This window comes from Aptenodytes forsteri, unplaced genomic scaffold, assembly GCF_000699145.1.
Source record: "Aptenodytes forsteri isolate BGI_AS27 unplaced genomic scaffold, ASM69914v1 Scaffold94, whole genome shotgun sequence".
Lineage (NCBI taxonomy): Eukaryota > Metazoa > Chordata > Aves > Sphenisciformes > Spheniscidae > Aptenodytes > Aptenodytes forsteri.
The window spans coordinates 9825602-9843650 of record NW_008795017.1 but is presented as its reverse complement, the minus strand read 5'-3'; the positions used below and the strand labels follow the sequence as shown (position 1 = coordinate 9843650).

The 18049-nt window shown below is 36.3% G+C and overlaps 1 protein-coding gene across 4 annotated transcripts; it reads left to right on the top strand.

The window, feature by feature from the left end:
* The first annotated feature begins 380 nt into the window (after positions 1-380).
* ACP1 (acid phosphatase 1, soluble) lies at positions 381-17921 on the top strand. Of its 4 annotated transcripts, none has more exons than XM_009275606.2 (6): positions 381-429; positions 8696-8769; positions 9051-9164; positions 13616-13677; positions 16019-16124; positions 17554-17921. In XM_009275606.2, the coding sequence occupies exons 1-6, from the start codon at positions 396-398 to the stop codon at positions 17629-17631; spliced, it is 468 nt and encodes a 155-aa protein (XP_009273881.1). In that variant the 5' UTR covers positions 381-395; the 3' UTR covers positions 17632-17921. The 4 variants fall into 4 exon arrangements, with proteins under 4 accessions (XP_009273881.1, XP_009273880.1, XP_009273883.1 ...); XM_009275605.2 differs by lacking the exon at positions 9051-9164 and adding an exon at positions 8882-8995; XM_009275608.2 differs by lacking the exons at positions 9051-9164; positions 17554-17921 and adding exons at positions 8882-8995; positions 17209-17526.
* Positions 17922-18049: the final 128 nt, after the last annotated feature.

Here is an 18049-nt window from a genome sequence, read left to right as displayed (position 1 = left end):
GGCCGGGATGGGGGTGTTAAGGGGAGGGGCGGTTCTTCTCCCGTCCTCCTCCTGCCAGTCTTCGGTCGGGGGCACTGGGCGGGGGTGTAGGGAGCGCGGTGAGGCGAGGGCCGCCGCCAGGGGAGCGGTCCCGCCCGGCGGGTTGCAGGTAGGCCCGCCCCGGTAGCCGCGGGTGTCTCGCCCGAGGTTGGCTCTGCGGGTGTCTACCTTCTCGGGGAGGACCGGAGTAGTAGCCGAGAAGGGAGGCAGAAAGCAGTATCCCATCTCCTTCCCGTTTGTCTTTGTGATAGGTCGGAGTAATCAGTAGGAAACAACACGTGAAATGCAGCATTGATAAACGCGAAGGTGTGGGGAAGAGCGGCTCCTAAATACGCGTAAACCAACGTGAGCTCTGAATGAACTACTGCTACTCCAGAGCAGCACTGAATGGTGGTTGGGAATAGCTTTCTGAAAGGGGCTGCTCAGTGCTTAGCTTCTAGAACAGCAAGGAGGGAGTGGAGAACCCGCCAGCAAGTCCTGAGGCTGCATGTCTGCAGTGGTACCTCGTGGATGCGGTTTGCAGTTCTGAGCATCTGACATTAAAAAGGGAGAGAAAACGGTGACAAGAATGACTGAAGTTAATGGAATAGTCTCTGTAAGAAGAGGGAAAATATGTTAGGACTTCAAGTAAGAAAAAGAACTTGATGGAGGGTGGAGATGATTTTGATCTATGAAATTATGGCCATCATGTAAAGGAGTGAAAAGAGTAAGACTTTTTTGAAGGGCTACCTAAATGAAGAACTAGGAAACTCCCCCCCCCCAAAAGATACTCTGTGTGTTTAAGTTGTGAATCTTATGTCATGAGAAGCGTAAATGGGATCAGAAAGGGTTTGGATGCTTTCCTGAAGCTTAAGACAATTGATTACTGATAAGCAAGATGATCTGCATCTTCACAACCACCAAACTGCTAACCTGACTACATGGATTACAGGGCCGTGCCCCATTTCGTACATGCTTTCTCTAAACATCTGCTTCTGCTTCCTTTCGGGGATAACAAGCTAGATGGCACTTTGCTGTGGTCTAGGAGGGCTTTTAACATTATCTGCTTCCTAGCCTTTATAATCTTACCTATGTGCTGAGAGCTGATCCCTGTGAACCCATGGCATTTTGCCAGTTTTGTTACAAAACCATTGGTTAATATGGTTTTTTGTCCTATCTGCTTTTCTGTTGTAGTAGGAGAAACGCAGATTAATTGAATAGCAAAACAAGAGTTTAGTTTTGTGAAATATGTTCTGATGTTTACCTTAGAGTAAAATCAGACCCTAATCATAATTTAGGGAAAACATTCTTTAGTAAGGGATTATCAGTTGCTGTATGTTTGGGAGCCAGTGGCCTCGACAAACATTTTTGTATTAAAACATATAATTAATATGCATCCTTCTCTCCAAACACTGTGTTCTAAAGGCAGTAGTAATCTTCACAAAATGATCTTATGTATTTATGGGTCTGTAAGCCCACGATAGTGATTTGCACTGTAACAAGTTCCTAATCCAGTTGAGTCTCTGAGGAACTGTTATTAGTGGAAGACAATATAATAATTTAGGTATGGAGTGAAATTATTAATATTAAGCTTGAGGAAAGGGTGAACAAGTCAGGACCGATGTTAATGGGATGGATTTTTTTAAACAAATTTTGTAAATACCTTTTAAATTTCCTCTTCTATGTTATTGGGTTATAAAAAAAAATAAACATAACGGTATGTGGCCTGTGAGATAAAATCTAATTGACGTGACAAGCACTTCTTTTTTCCAGTCAAATATATACTCTTTTCAGTTAAGTTTTGATGGCAACTTGTTTCTTCTTCCTGTTTTAAGTTTGCTTATTTTTTTTTGTTAGTCTTGAAGAGTGATACTTGCGCCTTAATAGAATTTTTTCCTCCTAAATTTTATTAGAAATAATACCTATTGTTATTGTTGAAAAGACTACTAAGCAGATTTCTAGAACTGCATTTATCTATAGTATTCTGTGCTGGTTAATGAAGCACATTAATTCTGTAGTTTACCACATTCAGTGAGAGCTGATCCCTGAAAGTAGAAGCCTTCATGAAAAATTACATTTTCTTTCTATGTTATTTTGAAAGAAACCTATTACTGAAATATCTATTGACTGTGTTTTTTGTTTGTAATAAGATAAGTAGATATTCATTACACAACAAAATGCAATCTAGTTAATGTGCGTAACTACGTTAATGATAAGGGTTCCTCATCACTGAGAAATAAATGAAGCACCCAGCAACATATGTAATTACAGTATATAAAAAAGCACTGGGAAAGATTTTTTTTTTTTCATTTAAGGCAAAGAAATAATTAAAACTGGAGGTGATCCAAAATGCAGTTTGCTCTTTTTATACTTGCGTAGCTTGTCTAATTAATGGTTGAGCTCCAGAAATGAGTGTAATATGATGCTGTGTTACATAAGTCAGCCTCTTTCTCTCTGACGACTTGTCCACTATAACATAACAAGCTGCATGGGCATCTTAGACCAGGCACTGGATTACTGATCTCCTCCATGTGTGGAGGAACAGTTGTACGTCAGGTGAACAGTGAGCAAAGTGGTTTTGGCTGGGTCCTCAGAAAATTGATGCTTGTTGTGAACCACTGAGTATTGCCATCAGAAATCTAGATTGCATAAAATCATTCTGAAAATGACAATTTATTAGGTATGAGGAAATTAGGTTACAGTGAGATTTGAGTTTCCTAGTTCAGTTGTCACAATCCATTATACGCGTTTAGATGTAGCCAAATACAAGGTTTTGTGGGACAAAATGCCATTTATAGCTGCTGGATGGGAAAGCAATAGGTTGATAAGACATTGAAGAAGTCATGGAAAACAGCTGCTGTAATGAGGATTCTTAGCAAGCTGACAAAGAGAAATAATGCCATTTTTTGCATAAAGAAGAGAATGTTAGATAAATGTAAGGAAAATACCTTTCTTCTGTGCAGCATTGGTAAGATAGCCGTAAGAATACGATGCTTTATTTAGTCTGTGTTTCAGAATGATGCAGAAGTACTAGAGAGTTGAAAGCATGGTTGTACAAGTGATCTTGGAATTGGAAAATAAGATTAAGATGTATGCTTAAAAATGTTAAGAGTCTGTTCTGAGTAGATGCTTATGTGTTGAAAACTTAATTTTTACTGGGGAACCTTTAGGTTGCTGAGAAAAGCATAATGTTCCAGTAGTTGATAACTCAGTATAATTAATCTTGCTGCAGGAAAAGATTTTTAAAATGTGAACATTCAGCTAATTAGCTGATGGTTTGACTACCATGAATCTTGGCAAGTCATATTGCTATTGACATTGATTACATTGATGAAACCTTGACTGTCTAGGGACTTTGAAACCTAGTGCTCTTGTAGACATCCCCATTTAGATATCTTGAGCCAAAATTGAGTTCTGCTTAGAGATATATACACACACGTGCGCTAATATTCGACTTCTGAGAGAAATCCCACTGTGTGTTGGTAGTGGGGGGATGTATGGAAGTTAGATGATGTCATTTAGGTAGCTATATACTTAGGTGTTTCAGATAAAGAGTGTAAGTATTCAATGAAATTGATGGTGAATGGAAAGGCCAGGGAATCTGGACTAAAATCAGAGCCTTGAATGGTTCCTCACAAAGCTAACTGAATGCTGAGTATGACAAGATAGATTTAATTGGAAAGAACTAGGAATTGTGATGAAGTTCAGACAGGAATTTGAGTAGAGAACGGAGTAGAGTGAGTAGTAAGTTTTAAATGCTTGCTTATGAAGCGGATCTGATGGATGATGCAAATGATACTGGGAAGCAGTATTAGAGTCACTCAGGTGAACTGACCATGCATGGAAAGATAAGTAGAGTTAAAAGCAGGTTTTTAAATGTGAGAGAATGAAAGCTAATAAAACTTCTGTTACAAACAACAGACAGAAAAACAAAGGAAGAAGTGAAAAGCATCTGTTTGCATTTGGGGAAGGTCTCAAAGAGTTAGAGAGCTGAATAAGGAACAATGAAGATACAAAAATGATTGAGAGAACAGATGATTAGATCAACAGTACCTGGAGATGAGCTATGGACCTGAGCATGAAATGGATTCAAGTTGTCTTTCCTGTCAATAGAAGCAACGCTTCCGTTTCTGTATGGGCATGGGTCAAAGATTAATGCAGAGACTGGAGCAAGAACTCAAAAAATTAAGCATTGGCTTGGAGAATAGTCAGTGGAGTCCTTGTCCCTAGAAAATGAGTGAGAAAGCATGACTCCATAAAAGTTATCAACAAATGGTTCCAGTACTGATTTTGTGATTGAAATTTAAGTCTCCTATCCTTGAATCACCATATTTGGAGGTGTTTGTAGGATTTATTTCAATGGTCAGGCTCTGTCTGGGTACCTTGGGTACTAGTTTTCTATGATTGAAAATGTCACTACAACTTAAAGAGCTTGGAATTTAAAAAATGAAGGGAGAAGGTAGAGATTCAGAGAACTTTAATACTGTTATCTTCTCCATAAAAAGAGCGCGATCAGATCAGTCAGAAATACAACAAAGGAGAAAGGAGCACCAGAGGAGGTGGTGCAAAACCTGAAAAACCTGGAAAGACAGATGGGGGATGTAAAACTGGATATGAAATTGATAGAAATTATAGTGGGAAAGGGATGATGACTGGAAAACAAGGATTGAAGTTTGCATATGTCAGGGAGATAAGATAGGGCTTTACATTAATGCTTAGATGAATAATAAGTCACAAGGAATAGCATGGGTAAACAGAGTTGGTTAGGCTGGAAACAATATTGTAGAGTATGTGGAGAAAAGAGCTTCTGTTAAGTCAGTTCTAGGATTCTGCCCATAGTCTGCCCAGATTTGAATGGTGATTGCAGTTCCGTAATAGTGTTAATACCTCCAGTAATATCTGGAATGTGTCATCATGACAGACATTAATTTTTAAGTCACAAGCTAGGTTATGTGTTTGTTTCAAACAGAATATAACTGCAGTTTCTAGTTATTGCTAGAAGTGGTAGTTAATATATTTAATCAGTCAGTGATCATGGTGCCATTCATGATGATATACGATATGATATCATCAAAGATGGTATTTATGGCATTCATTTTAAGTAGTGAGCACATTATAGAAGAGTGAAAATTTGGAACAAGTCAATCCAGGTAAAGCAGAAGGTTAAACAAATAGAAAAAGCCATGAAGGATTTATTTCAAAAGTAGCATTTTGAAATTCTGGGAGCTAATTAATGAATTAGTAGGACCAATAGTATTAATCATTGCTTATTACTGAAATTTTGAGTGTAGTAATGAAACTTAATGTTCATGTACAGTTGCGCGGGATCATTCATAGAGCGGAAAACTATTGTACAGGAAGAAGTGGATGGCCTTGACAGCTGGTGTAGTGGAAACAGAATTTAATAGTTTAGAAAGAAGACTTAAAGGTCACCTGTTTGAAACAACAAAGAAGGAGAGGGAATGAACAAATTAGAAGTAGGGGATTATGATCGCAAATTTGATACTCATGAAGGAGTCAAATGTGATTGTAGAAGTTCTCAGGTTATTTTCAAAAGAGCTCAGTAAATATTTCAGACTTTTTTTTTTTCCTTTTGTAAAACAAATTGGTAAAAACTTTTCCTGCAGTGTAGTCTGTGGTTTTATTTGTCAGCATTCAAGAAAAATAAATTCAAATTAGAACAAGTGCAGAGTTGGCTTAACTGGAGTGATTAGTTAAGGGTCAGTTATTTTCATCAGGAGACGAAGAGCTTGGTTTGTTTAGTTTAGCACAGCTATGCTTGACAAGGGTTCTGTATCTGTTGAGGGAAAGAAGAGTTTTTAAGATCGAGAGTGATGTTAACCAAGACTAACCAAGGAGCATAGACTTCCAAGAATAAATATTAAGTGGGAATTGGAATGTTTCTGGCTGCCACAGGAAATGTGTATCTGGAATAGCCTTTTAAGATAGATGATGCTTTTTAAAAGAGAGCTTGATGTGTTTGTAAGAGAAGTGATGCTGTATATGCCTGCAATAGCAAAGGATTGGGCAGGTTTTTTCCTGTCTTATGTTGTATGTTACCACGTTCCCTCTGTTTCCTATTAAAATTATATTGTTTAATGCTTAACTCGCTTACTCAATTAAAGAAGTGAGATTTATATTTTTAATTGATTACCATATTCTTTAACATTTTTATAATTAATAAGTACTAACCTGTTTTCTCACTTACTTTATAAATAAGCTCAACTTTTTCCTGCTTTATTTTTCTTCCAAGACTGATTTAGGTTCTCTGCTTGGAATAAACTCGTTCAAACAAAGGAAATAGTGTGCTTTCTCCTGGAAGAAGATCTACTGCTATCAAAGTTCACTTAATGTTTCAGCAAGATCAGTTTCTCAATGGTTAGCCAGTTCCTTTTGCCCATTTAGTGATTTGATGTTCTCTAAATCTTTGACAACAAATTTATATTACTTCAGTGGTTCACTTCCCACTTTTTTCTTTAATAGTTGGCATGATTGACAGCAAGTTATTAAATGCCCAGATCATAGCAGCTTCTTTCTCTTTAGCAGTGAAGTATCTACCTTGATATTTTGTTTGAAAATACAGGCACGAAAATGAGGCTAAGTGCCTGATCTGAAAATGTCTTTTTGCTGCCGGAGGAAATTTAGCTTTGTTCATGGGCATTTCATTTTTTTACTGTTTGAGATTTGGAAAGAATTTAACCAGTAGTAGAAGAATGATTTATTTAAAGGTCTAGAAATGAGTGTTGCCATTTGTGATATTTTATACTTACCTGCTCAAAAGTCAGAGATTAGCAAAGTCATACATTCTCTTTGATTGAAAGTGAAGAATTGTTTGTATGATTTATTGTGCATCTGGGTGACATATCAAATATTATGAATATCCATCTAGTTGCTCAGAATTTCTGAAGGATGAAAAGGTAGAAAGAGTTCAAGTAATAGTTGAATAGACTTTTTATTGTTGAGACATTTCATTCTTTTTCAAAGAGTATGTATTTTTGCATGCGTGTTTGAGAGGTCTACCTTAGATGGTTAACTTAATTACAGCTTCAGCAGTGGAGCAAAAATGCTGTAGATCCATTATTTCTAGTTTTTAACAGGGCACTATTTCATTGTTGAAATAGGTTCTTATTGAAAAAAAGCTCAGATCAAGTGGCTAGTGCAATTGGAGGCCATTGGAAGGGAAGGCTGATTACATATTTATATAATTAAGTACCTTAACTGTTTGTTGGCTGATTGACAGCACTTCAGCTTTGCCATCAGTTATGTTTTGTTCCTAATCCTCCATATTTTGGACCAAAAAATGGAAAATTTATTTTCCTGAGGTGTTTTTAGAGCTTGTGTAATTGATTTCTTTTTGCGGGTTTTGGAATTGGTATCTGGAAGCTGCTTTTGATGAGGGTTCGGTTTGACCTGCAGTGACTTCACTTCAGTGGTAAGGAGCATTTGTACTACAGGTTGTTCAGCCATTTCACTACATTGGTTTCACAGTGGTGGTGGCTGTGTTTTGGAATTGTCCAAAAGTTTTTTGTTAGCAGGTAGGTAGTAATGTAAATATTTCAGGGAAATATTCATGATTCGCCAGTAAAGAATTAGTTGAAATTTGCCAATGTGTAGGAAGATTTGAAGATAAAAATGCTATCTGCCATTTAAATTCCATAATTTTGCCTGGTCTTCTGTGATCACGGATTCTTTGTGGAGGAGAAGAAAAGAGGAATGTTCTTACACAATACTCGTTCTATGTTTTTTAATAAGTTATATCTTTTCATGTAATAATACGCATTTCAAGAGACTGATGGATAGTATAGAATCATAGAATGGTTTGGGTGGGGAGGGACCTTCAAAGATCATCCAGTCCAACCCCTCTTCCGTGGGCAGGGACATCTTCAACTAGATCAGGTTGCTCAAAGCCCCATCCAGCCTGACCTTGAACACTTCCAATGATGGAGCATCCCTAACTTCTCTGGGCAATCTGTTCCAGTGCCTCACCACCCTCATTGTAAAAAAAATTTTCTTCCTTATGTCCAATATAAATCTACCCTCTTTCAGTTTAAAACCATTGCCCCTTATCCTGTCACTATAGCCCCCTTTATATGTTGAGAGGCTGCAATAAGATCTCCCCAGTCCTTCTCTTTTCCAGGCTGCACAACCCAAGTTTTCACTCCGTTCCATCCCTCTGATCATTTTTGTGGCCCTCTTCTGGACCCGCTCCAACAGGTCCCTGTCTTTCCTGTGCTGAGGGCTCCAGAGCTGGACACAGTACTCCAGGTGGGGTCTCAGCAGAGCAGAGTAGAGGGGCAGAATCACCTCCCTCAGCCTGCTGGCCACGCTTCTTTTGATGCAGCCCAGGATACGATTGGTTTTCTGGGCTGCAAGTGCACATTGCTGGCTCATATCCAATTTTTTCACCCACCAGTATCCCCAAGTCCTTCTCCTCAGGGCTGCTCCCAATCCACTTATCCCCCAGTCTGTATTAATACTGGAGATTGCCCCAGCCCAGGTGCAGGACTCTGGGTTTCCACCCTTGCAGAATCTCTTGAGTTATAACAACATAAGTAAACCACATTCTACCTAAGTAAATAAAAATCTTTAATCTTATCTGTGCTGACAAATCCACGCAGTTACTGATTTTTTTTTTTTTAATCATCTGAAATTTCACTTTAATCTCCTGTTTCTATAGGAAACATTTGTCGCTCTCCAATAGCTGAAGCAGTTTTTAGAAAACTTGTAACTGATGAAAAAGTTGAAAATAAGGTAAGCTATTTATTTCTGTTCCTGCCTAAGAAATAACTGTCTCGTAGCCAGTTAGTAGAAATAATAAGCAGTGAGAAAGGAAACATAAAAATATAAATTTGTTTTTCTGTAGTGGAGGATAGACAGTGCAGCGACATCTACCTATGAAATAGGAAGCCCTCCTGACTATCGAGGACAGACTTGCATGAAGAAGCATGGCATTACCATGAATCATATTGCCAGGCAGGTACTGTACTTTAATTTTCTTTAAATATGTGTATGTATTTGTTTTGTTGTTGCAGTGGATGACAGACAGTGCTGCTGTTTCAGACTGGAACGTGGGGCGCTCCCCAGATGCAAGGGCTTTAAGCTGTCTAAGAAATCATGGCATTGAGACAGCACATAAAGCACGGCAGGTAGAAGAGAGTATATTTTCTTTCTTATTCATACCCATGCTTTGTTTAGCCCTAACCATTACAATCACAGAAGTCATTTGACCAATGCATGGTTGAGCATCAAGTAATAAATACTATGTGCAGTTTTTCAAAGGACTCCAAAGTGGCCTGACTCTTCTAATTGAGGTTAGCGAGTTTCTTGTTATTAAGCTTCATTGGAAGTATAACTAGGAAGCATTGGAGCAGTTTCTGCATTACAGAAAAATCCTGCCTTCAAATGTTTAGTATCTTGGGCATTTTTCTGAAACTTTTTTTTAATACTTTTTAAAAATGGACTTATTCTAGTAATCTGTGATGCTTCTTTCAGCAAGGAATTGTATTTTTATTTAGCAGGTCCAAAAAGAAGTAGAAGACCTGTTCTCGCCCATCACAAAAAGCTTCTGCTCTTGCATGAAGATCTTTTAAAAAACTTAGAATGCAAAAACCCAAGATTAGTAGCATGGTTGGTGGTAACTTCAGAGGAAAATGTACCCTTGAAGCATTCTTAAGTCAAAGACAGGTTTGTCACTTAGTGAAATCCTCTATGAGGATTTGAATATGAGAATATGAGTTTTACCAAAGCTCATCTCAGTTTTCATTAACAAAAGAATGTGTATTTCCATGCTGCATTCCAGAGAGATCAGAAATAAATGTGTCTGCATCTATTTAAATCATTCAGACACTCAAATAAATGCACATAACTTACTTCAGTTAACTATTCTCTGGATATAAGATATTCCTTTAGGTCTTGACCTTTACTTAGCTTGAGTTTACGTCGCTAGTTCTTGTACTGACATAAAGATCAAGTAGTCTTGTTGTTATCTTCCATTTCTGTTCCCTTCAGAATTTTACTAGACCTTACTGAGGTCATACTTACTTTCTTCACTTTCAAAGACGCCATGTTTAGTTTTTTAACTTTTTAAAATAAATTCCCTCAATTAGTCAGTTGCCCTCTGCTGACCTTTCCTGATGCTAATCTCTGTTACATAATAAGACAAACAGGATTGAGCACAACGTCATTTCAGATATTCCAACGTTTTACTCTTAGAATAATTGCTAGAAAAAAATCTGTTGTGATCTTTTCCTGTTACACATTCTGGATATACTATTTATCAGTGCTTACAAACAGCATTATTTATCATTATACAAGCTAAATGGTACTCAAACTAATCAGTCAGTGTTTCAGTCACAGTAGTGTAACATGTTTGTATTCTTAAAAGATAAGCCTTGGAAACTTGACAATCGTTCTTGGGTATTACTAGAGTGGTTTATGAGCAGTTAAACTAAAGCAAAGCATCCAAAACCAGTTGATCCTCTGCCTTGAAACAAATCTGTATATCCTCCTTTGGCAAAGAGGGAATGAAAACACTTTAATGAACACGTTTGCTTATACATTCTGGCAAATGAAGAGATTTTTTTAAAGCAGAAGAGCCTAAAATGTTACGTATACAGGGAGAGGAAATTAACAAGAATGAGACAATAAAATGAAAGACTAACAGGATGAAAATTTTTCTGAAACATCCCAGTACAAGCAGTTTCTTTTATAAAGAAAATTCTCAAATCCCTGAACTACAGGTAACTGTTTATTTTGCACTGGTGTTTTCAAACTTCTCTCAAATGGTTTCTGCTGACTCTCTGAACTGTGTGGACCTGATACGGTCTCATAGTGCTTCTGGAAAGAGAGGGACTCAACAGTGACCACTTCACAGTGGTCAGGTTAGTACAAGTGGAAGTGTATTTGCTTCGCTATTAGAGACAAACTCAAGGATAGAATTTTGTGTATAACTTGTTTCAGAACAGATTAAGAAAGATTTAATACAGAAGCTGCAGAAATAGGAGGGATTTGTCTTCTGTTGTCTTTGAAATACTGTCATAAGATGACTACCTCATGCAATTATCCCCTTCACTCCTGTGGAAAACTGTTACCCACCCAGTGAAAGGCACTTTCTTTCATGTAATTTTGTGCATAATTATGATAATCATGGATTGTATCTTTTTTTATTCAAAACTGACATAAATGCTACAAGAACGATTTATGCAAGAGAGAATCTTAAATTGGTTACATCCTACCCTCACGTACAGTGATCGTTTAAGTGACTTTTAAGCGAAAAGTGAAGTATAAAAATAAACGTATACATTTATCTATAAAATAAAGTTTATTAACATTTTAGTTGGTGGTAGGTTGCTGTATGTTTATGCACCCATTGAAATTCTCTAAGGTCTTAGTCTTCATGCACAAAACGGGTATTTTTTATTCATACCTAGGCAAAAATTGAATTCTGTATGACTCATACTGTGCATTTGCCTTAAATATGAAATTGAGATTAGAGGAAGGTTGTATTAAACGCTGTTTCACAACTGGATAAATTTGAGGACTACTGCATCTCTTTGGTTTTTAGACAGAGAAAAGGAGATTTCCCTTCTGTAAACAAAGGGAAATGTTTAACAAATAAATTGGAATGATGATGTGTTTCTCCATTGATGGTCTTTAATAATGGTTATTGCATTTCTTTTTTAATGTAAAGTTATTGTTGTCTGTGTAGTTCCATCCAATGTTGACTACTTGAGATCTCCACTACTCTTCTCAAAATGTACATAAATTTTCATGTCCTCAATTTCTTCCCCCAAAATACTAGTTTTCATATTTTTGAAACTGAAACTGAATCTTCAGTTCACTGGAGTTTGCTCAGTTAAGCTTTTTGTATCTGATATTACTGTAGGGCTTAAGAGCCCAAGCCAACCAGTAATCTTGTTTTTAGGGCCGCATTTGCGTCTGTGTTAGTGCTGGTTCATAGGATAATAACTGTTAAGTTGTCAAGTACACCGAGAGTGTGGGAAGTGTGGCAGGTGTGTTTTTCCTTTTCACTGTTTTGTATTTTACTTTTACATATGTCTGTACTACAGAGAAATCTATGCCCATGTATTTTCACGGGGCCAGTGTTTAGCTGTGTAGAGCAACCAGAAGCAGCTTGTAGAGGTACTGCTTAGAGTTGCCAGGAAAACAGAGCTATTTCCACTGCAAAAATATTTTCATAGGTCAAAGGCACTGCCTGAATATAAAAAATATTTTTACAGTGAAAATAAACAAGTCTGCATTAGTTTTTGCCATTAACCCTTTCTTTTCGAATGCTCCCCCCCCACACCTCACCCCTCCAGTTCTCCTTGTGTGGAATGTTTCATTTATGGCTTTAGTCTGGTGATAATTTCTATAGGTCTTTTCTTACTCCCTGTTATGGGAACTTAATCAGTATCTATTTGCTGTTTACACAAAAAAAGTGTTTTTTTTGCCATCTGAAACTTTTTTTGAATATGTAAATAATTTTTACAAGTTACAACTCTGACTTCTAGGATAATGCATTTTGCCTTTTTGTCTGTTTACTTGCTTACTCACTTCTTCAGCCCATCCTTCCCAGAGACTCCTGCCAGAAAAACCTGTACTGAACAAACTTTCTAAGTTTCTTGGTTGTGATACTACACATAGGACTATGCGTGAAATGCAGTCTTAATGTGAACTCACTACAGATTTTATTCCATTTATTCATCCTCATTATGGCCACTTGGTTCAGATATACTAGCACACTGTGCATTGTGGGGTCTGGAAAGATTTTACCCTAAGCTAGCGCTTAAATGTAAACTAACATACAATTATAATGGTAAGAATCTACAGCCGTCCTTATTCCAATACAGATAACATTAGTTCTTAAGTTAGTGGTTTATCTGCAGTGTTTGCCTACCTGACTCTGAACTCGGATCTCTGAATTTAGTTAATATTCATGTTTAGGAGTCAGTAAGCTACAGGAAAGAAAAAGAGCAGGCGGTATGATGGTAGGAAGATGTACAATAGATCCCAGATTTTTTTCACATCATATCATAAATTCTTTGAATTTTGGCCTAAAATACTGTGAATGCATTTGTTTTTAAGAGATTGTAACTCATACCATCGTACTTCAGCTTTGAATTTCACTTGGTATCTTTTTCTGTGTAGTGACAAATTTCTAGATTGGAAGTATTGAAACTGATTCCAGGTTACCTACATTTTTGTTTTCCTATCAGGAAAGTAATTTGTCTACGTTTTTATTGCATGGTTTCTACGACTGAAACCTGCTTTAGTTTTAGTGATTGGAAAGCATTAGAAAGGTCACTTGTAATGATGTTTCTAAGTTGATGCCTGAGATTTTTTTTTTTTTTTCAAATATGGTAAAATAGCTAACTTGGGATTTTTGTGGAAAACTTGCAGAAATGGATAAATAATCATGGCAGAGTATATTCAAAATGCCTTTAATTATTTTAAAAGCTGATGAAGGTTCACAGTTTTGTTCTTCCCACCTGTGTCTCTTTTAATAAATCAGAACTATAAAATTTGAAAATACTTTTTTTCCCCTTTTATAAATCAAACACAGTTTGTAGGCTAAAGCACATATTTTTAATTCTAGGTTACTAAAGATGATTTCCAGACCTTTGATTATATACTATGTATGGATGAGAGCAATCTAAGGTAATGTATGAAGAAATGGAACAAATTCATATGGATTACTTGTAGTGATGTCTCATAAGTCACTTTGAAGACAGATGTCACGTTTTACTGCTTAGCTTGTTTTAGGTTTTGGGGTTTTTTTTTGTACGTGTGTGTGTGAATGATATCCTAATAGATGGATTCTTTACTTCCAATATGTTTAATGAGCTAGAATTCAGTGGTTTATTTGTGTGATACATGCCACTTGGGGATTAAGGACATGGAAATTTAGTATACTTCGTGCTATAGATGTGCAGCTTATGCCTGTATAGTTAAGAATGAGGACGTACTGTCTTTTGATCAAAGGAATCTGTTTTTCTAATTGCATAGGATCTAAAAGACACTGTGGAAACTTGGAAGGGATTAAATATGGTGTGGGTTTTTTTCTGCTTTTTCTTTTTTTTTTTGAAATAGAAATAGAGTGAGCTCTGAAATAAGTAAGGTTGTTAGCCAGGGGAAATCTTGTTTGTTACTGTTAGCCATGTTCTAATTAAGTGCATCTTTGAGACAATTTATACCTAAGAAAGATTTGGTGAAGTAGCTGCCTAGTATGAAAATTTGGATATAATTAGCAAAATTTCTGCTTAATTACATACATATTGATGATTGGGGTTAAAGGGCTGAGCTCTAATAAACTACAAGTGTCAAAGTGCTTGTAAGGACTATTACTTGTAAAGTTAGTTTTAAAAAAAAAAAACAAACCAAACTCCAAAACACCACAACCAACAACAAAACAAAACCCAAATAAAACCCTATTAGTAGCACGTAAAGACTTTTAGAAGCAGCACCACTTACCTGAAAGGAGTATAATTTTGTTGAATTTTCTAGAATGTTTTGAATGACCTCTCTTACACAGCCTGCATGAATGAAGGGTATATAACACTTGGCTTGATTGCAGTGGGTCAGGCAAAGATGTGACTAGGCTTACTTCTATTTTCACTTTAATTCTTAAATGAAAACTTACTGCTGTATTAACAATTTATATGATATGAGCTGTAGGGCAGAAGAAACGTCACAACTATAATAGGGATATTGCTACTGCTACACTTAAGTTTCACCTTAAACTTGCACCCAATTCAACCATTTTCCCTGGGAATGCCTATTCGTAGCACTAGGAGGGCAAGCTGATTCCACGTGTTGATGGAGTGCCTGTCATATCAGAAAAGGAAGATTTGGGACATCCCTTTTCCTTAGTACCAGAGCCACCTGGCCCTCTCCTGTTCATTAAGTGGTATGCTGAAAGCCTTGAAGGAAATGATTAGACTTCTTTTTAATAATAAAAGGCTAGAGAATTTATTGAAAATCTGTAAATTCAAGTAATAACTTCTGGGTTGATAGAGGAGTCCTGATTTTTCTTCAAGGAAAAACAGTATTGTGGTCTCACTGCTATTTTGTCTTTCTAAATGGTCTGAAATTAATTTCTTAATCAGAATTAATTAATAATTAGAATATAATTTCTTAAAACTGATTATGCTTATGACTAAGTATTTACAGGTTTTTTTGCCTTTTTTTTAATGCTGGGTAAGTAAAATGATGATTTGGTATGGAGATGTATAATACTAAAATAATTTAATATGTTCTGGCTGTTCATCATTGTGAAAATTGTAGTACTGAGCTGCTTTTAATCTGAAGGTGATGAGAGGTACATTTTAACTGCGTTTGGGATAATGGACAGTCATTTGTAAGAAGATGGGGAAAATACCATCTCAAAACCAGTATGTTTTATCAGTGAGAGGCAATGTAGAAGCAAGAGGATGTGACAACTGATGAAATGTTATAGTATGTCAAAGGGAAGACAGGTCTTGCTCACCTGTTTACCATTTTCTGTTAACTGAATGTAGCAGGACTTCACATGAGTTAGAGGCAGTATTGAGAGAACTTGCAGCACACCAGTTTAAAACACTGGTTTTGAAGAGATGGGAGAAGCTTACTCATACTTCTGGAAAAATATCTAGATAATTTTAATTATTTTTGTTCAATACAAGCTAAAGGTGGATATTGAAAGTACTAATGATTGATTTGAGGAAGAAGTTGATGAACTCACTCTTACAAAGTTCTGTTAAGCCTTAGGTCAAGTGCCTGACTGCTTGTTAATGCTCTGAATTAAGTTTATGTATATGTCCTCCATACTCAATTAAAAAAAAACCCACACAACAAGAAACAAATGAAAACAAGCAGCAGCATAGAGAGTCCACAGAATTGACTGAGTCCAGATGCATATTATTTTCCTGTGTTCTCTAGAAACGGTCATGAGCATCTCATGCTGATGCCAAGAAAGTTCTGAAGAAAAATTAATGGGAAAATTTTATTTTCTCTTTTACAGAGATCTGAAAAGGAAAAGCAACCAAGTTAAAGACTGCAAGGCCAAAATTGAACTCTTGGAACTTTATGATCCACAGAAACAACTTATCATTGAAGATCCATACTATGTATGTGTAAGAAATTCTTTGGGTGGCTTGATTAAAAATTGTGTATGTACAGTATATAATCTTTCCAGATCCCACAGTTGACATGTGACACAATCTGATGTTATACGAAGCCAAGTGTAAACATTTTTTTAAATGACTTAACAAAACAATATAAATTATTGGGATAGGAAAGGAAAACGTCTTTATGCTTATAACAATTATTTAAATTTAAATAATGCAATGCACCTATATTTTCAATATTGGGTTAAGCTCTGGTTGGTCAGCCTCCTTGCAAAGAGGATGTAATCAGGAAAGATGGAACAAAGACATGGACAGATGTCATGGTTTAACTATACCAGCTACTAGGAAGAAAATTAACTCTACCCCAGCTGAAAACAGGACAACAGAGATGGTCAAAGAAGTTGAATAATATGATCCACAGAATCAACTTATCATTGAAGATCCATACTATGTATGTGTAAGAAATTCTTTGGGTGGCTTGATTAAAAATTGTGTATGTACAGTATATAATCTTTCCAGATCCCACAGTTGACATGTGACACAATCTGATGTTATACGAAGCCAAGTGTAAACATTTTTTTAAATGACTTAACAAAACAATATAAATTATTGGGATAGGAAAGGAAAACGTCTTTATGCTTATAACAATTATTTAAATTTAAATAATGCAATGCACCTATATTTTCAATATTGGGTTAAGCTCTGGTTGGTCAGCCTCCTTGCAAAGAGGATGTAATCAGGAAAGATGGAACAAAGACATGGACAGATGTCATGGTTTAACTATACCAGCTACTAGGAAGAAAATTAACTCTATCCCAGCTGAAAACAGGACAACAGAGATGGTCAAAGAAGTTGAATAATACCAGACAAGAGCAACCAATTAGATTAAGATTCTTCAGTTTAGGAAAGAAAAGTGGATGAAGACACAGTAGAGTTCTGTAAAATGTTGATATCATGGGAAAAGGTGAATAAGGAATTGCTATTCATTACCCAAGAAGTAGAGAATATCAAATGGCATTAGTGGGAAGCAGGTTCAAAACAAAAAGAGGTGGTGGCTTTTTGTTTGTTTTTTTTCCCCACACAGTGCTTCATTAAACTGTGAAACTCAACATGACGAGTTACTGTGAATGTAAGAAAAAAAGAAAAGGCTTATAAGGGCTCAAAAAGTGAATGGAAGAAATATGTGAAGGGAAGTTCATCCAGGACTGTTGAGTACAAAGTCACAGTGTTTGGCTGTGGAAATTCCTGAGCTGCAGGTAGTTCAAATTAGGGAGAAATATGCAAAAACTATCACCAAGTATTTGTACTGTTCTTATTCTTCCCTAATGTCGGTTATTTGCCATTACTGACAGCGGGAAACTAGTTTGCAAAAATTTTTTGTTTGAGCCAGTATTGCTATTCTTACGTTTTTTCCTCTGTTCTTTTCTAGGGGAATGAAAAGGACTTTGAAACTGTTTACGAGCAGTGTGTTAGATGCTGTAAAGCGTTTTTGGAGAAGTCTCATTAATGCTTCATCATTTTATTTCTAAAAGAAAATAATTAGCTTCTCCTGAAATACGTAAGGTTTACTTGATTGATGTATTTAAATAGTAAAATTATGCCTCAGTAGGTTCAAAACTTTTTTCAGTTTAACTTTATATTTTAGCTTTTCTGTCATCTAATTAAAAAATATAGAAAAGTTTTAATTGGATTAGATGATCAATCATTTTGTCACACATCAATGTAATAATAAAGTATATCATTCAGAATAAATTTATCTGTGAACTCTTCCAGTGCTTTCTCACAAGCACTGCAAAAGTAATGTCTCGCTTCTTTATGTGCTATACTAACTAAACTGAGGTCTTCTCATTGTGCCCTTAGTGAGTTAATTTAAATCAACTTTCAGTGGGAGTCTGCGAGATAATAGTTCATGTACGGTAACTTAG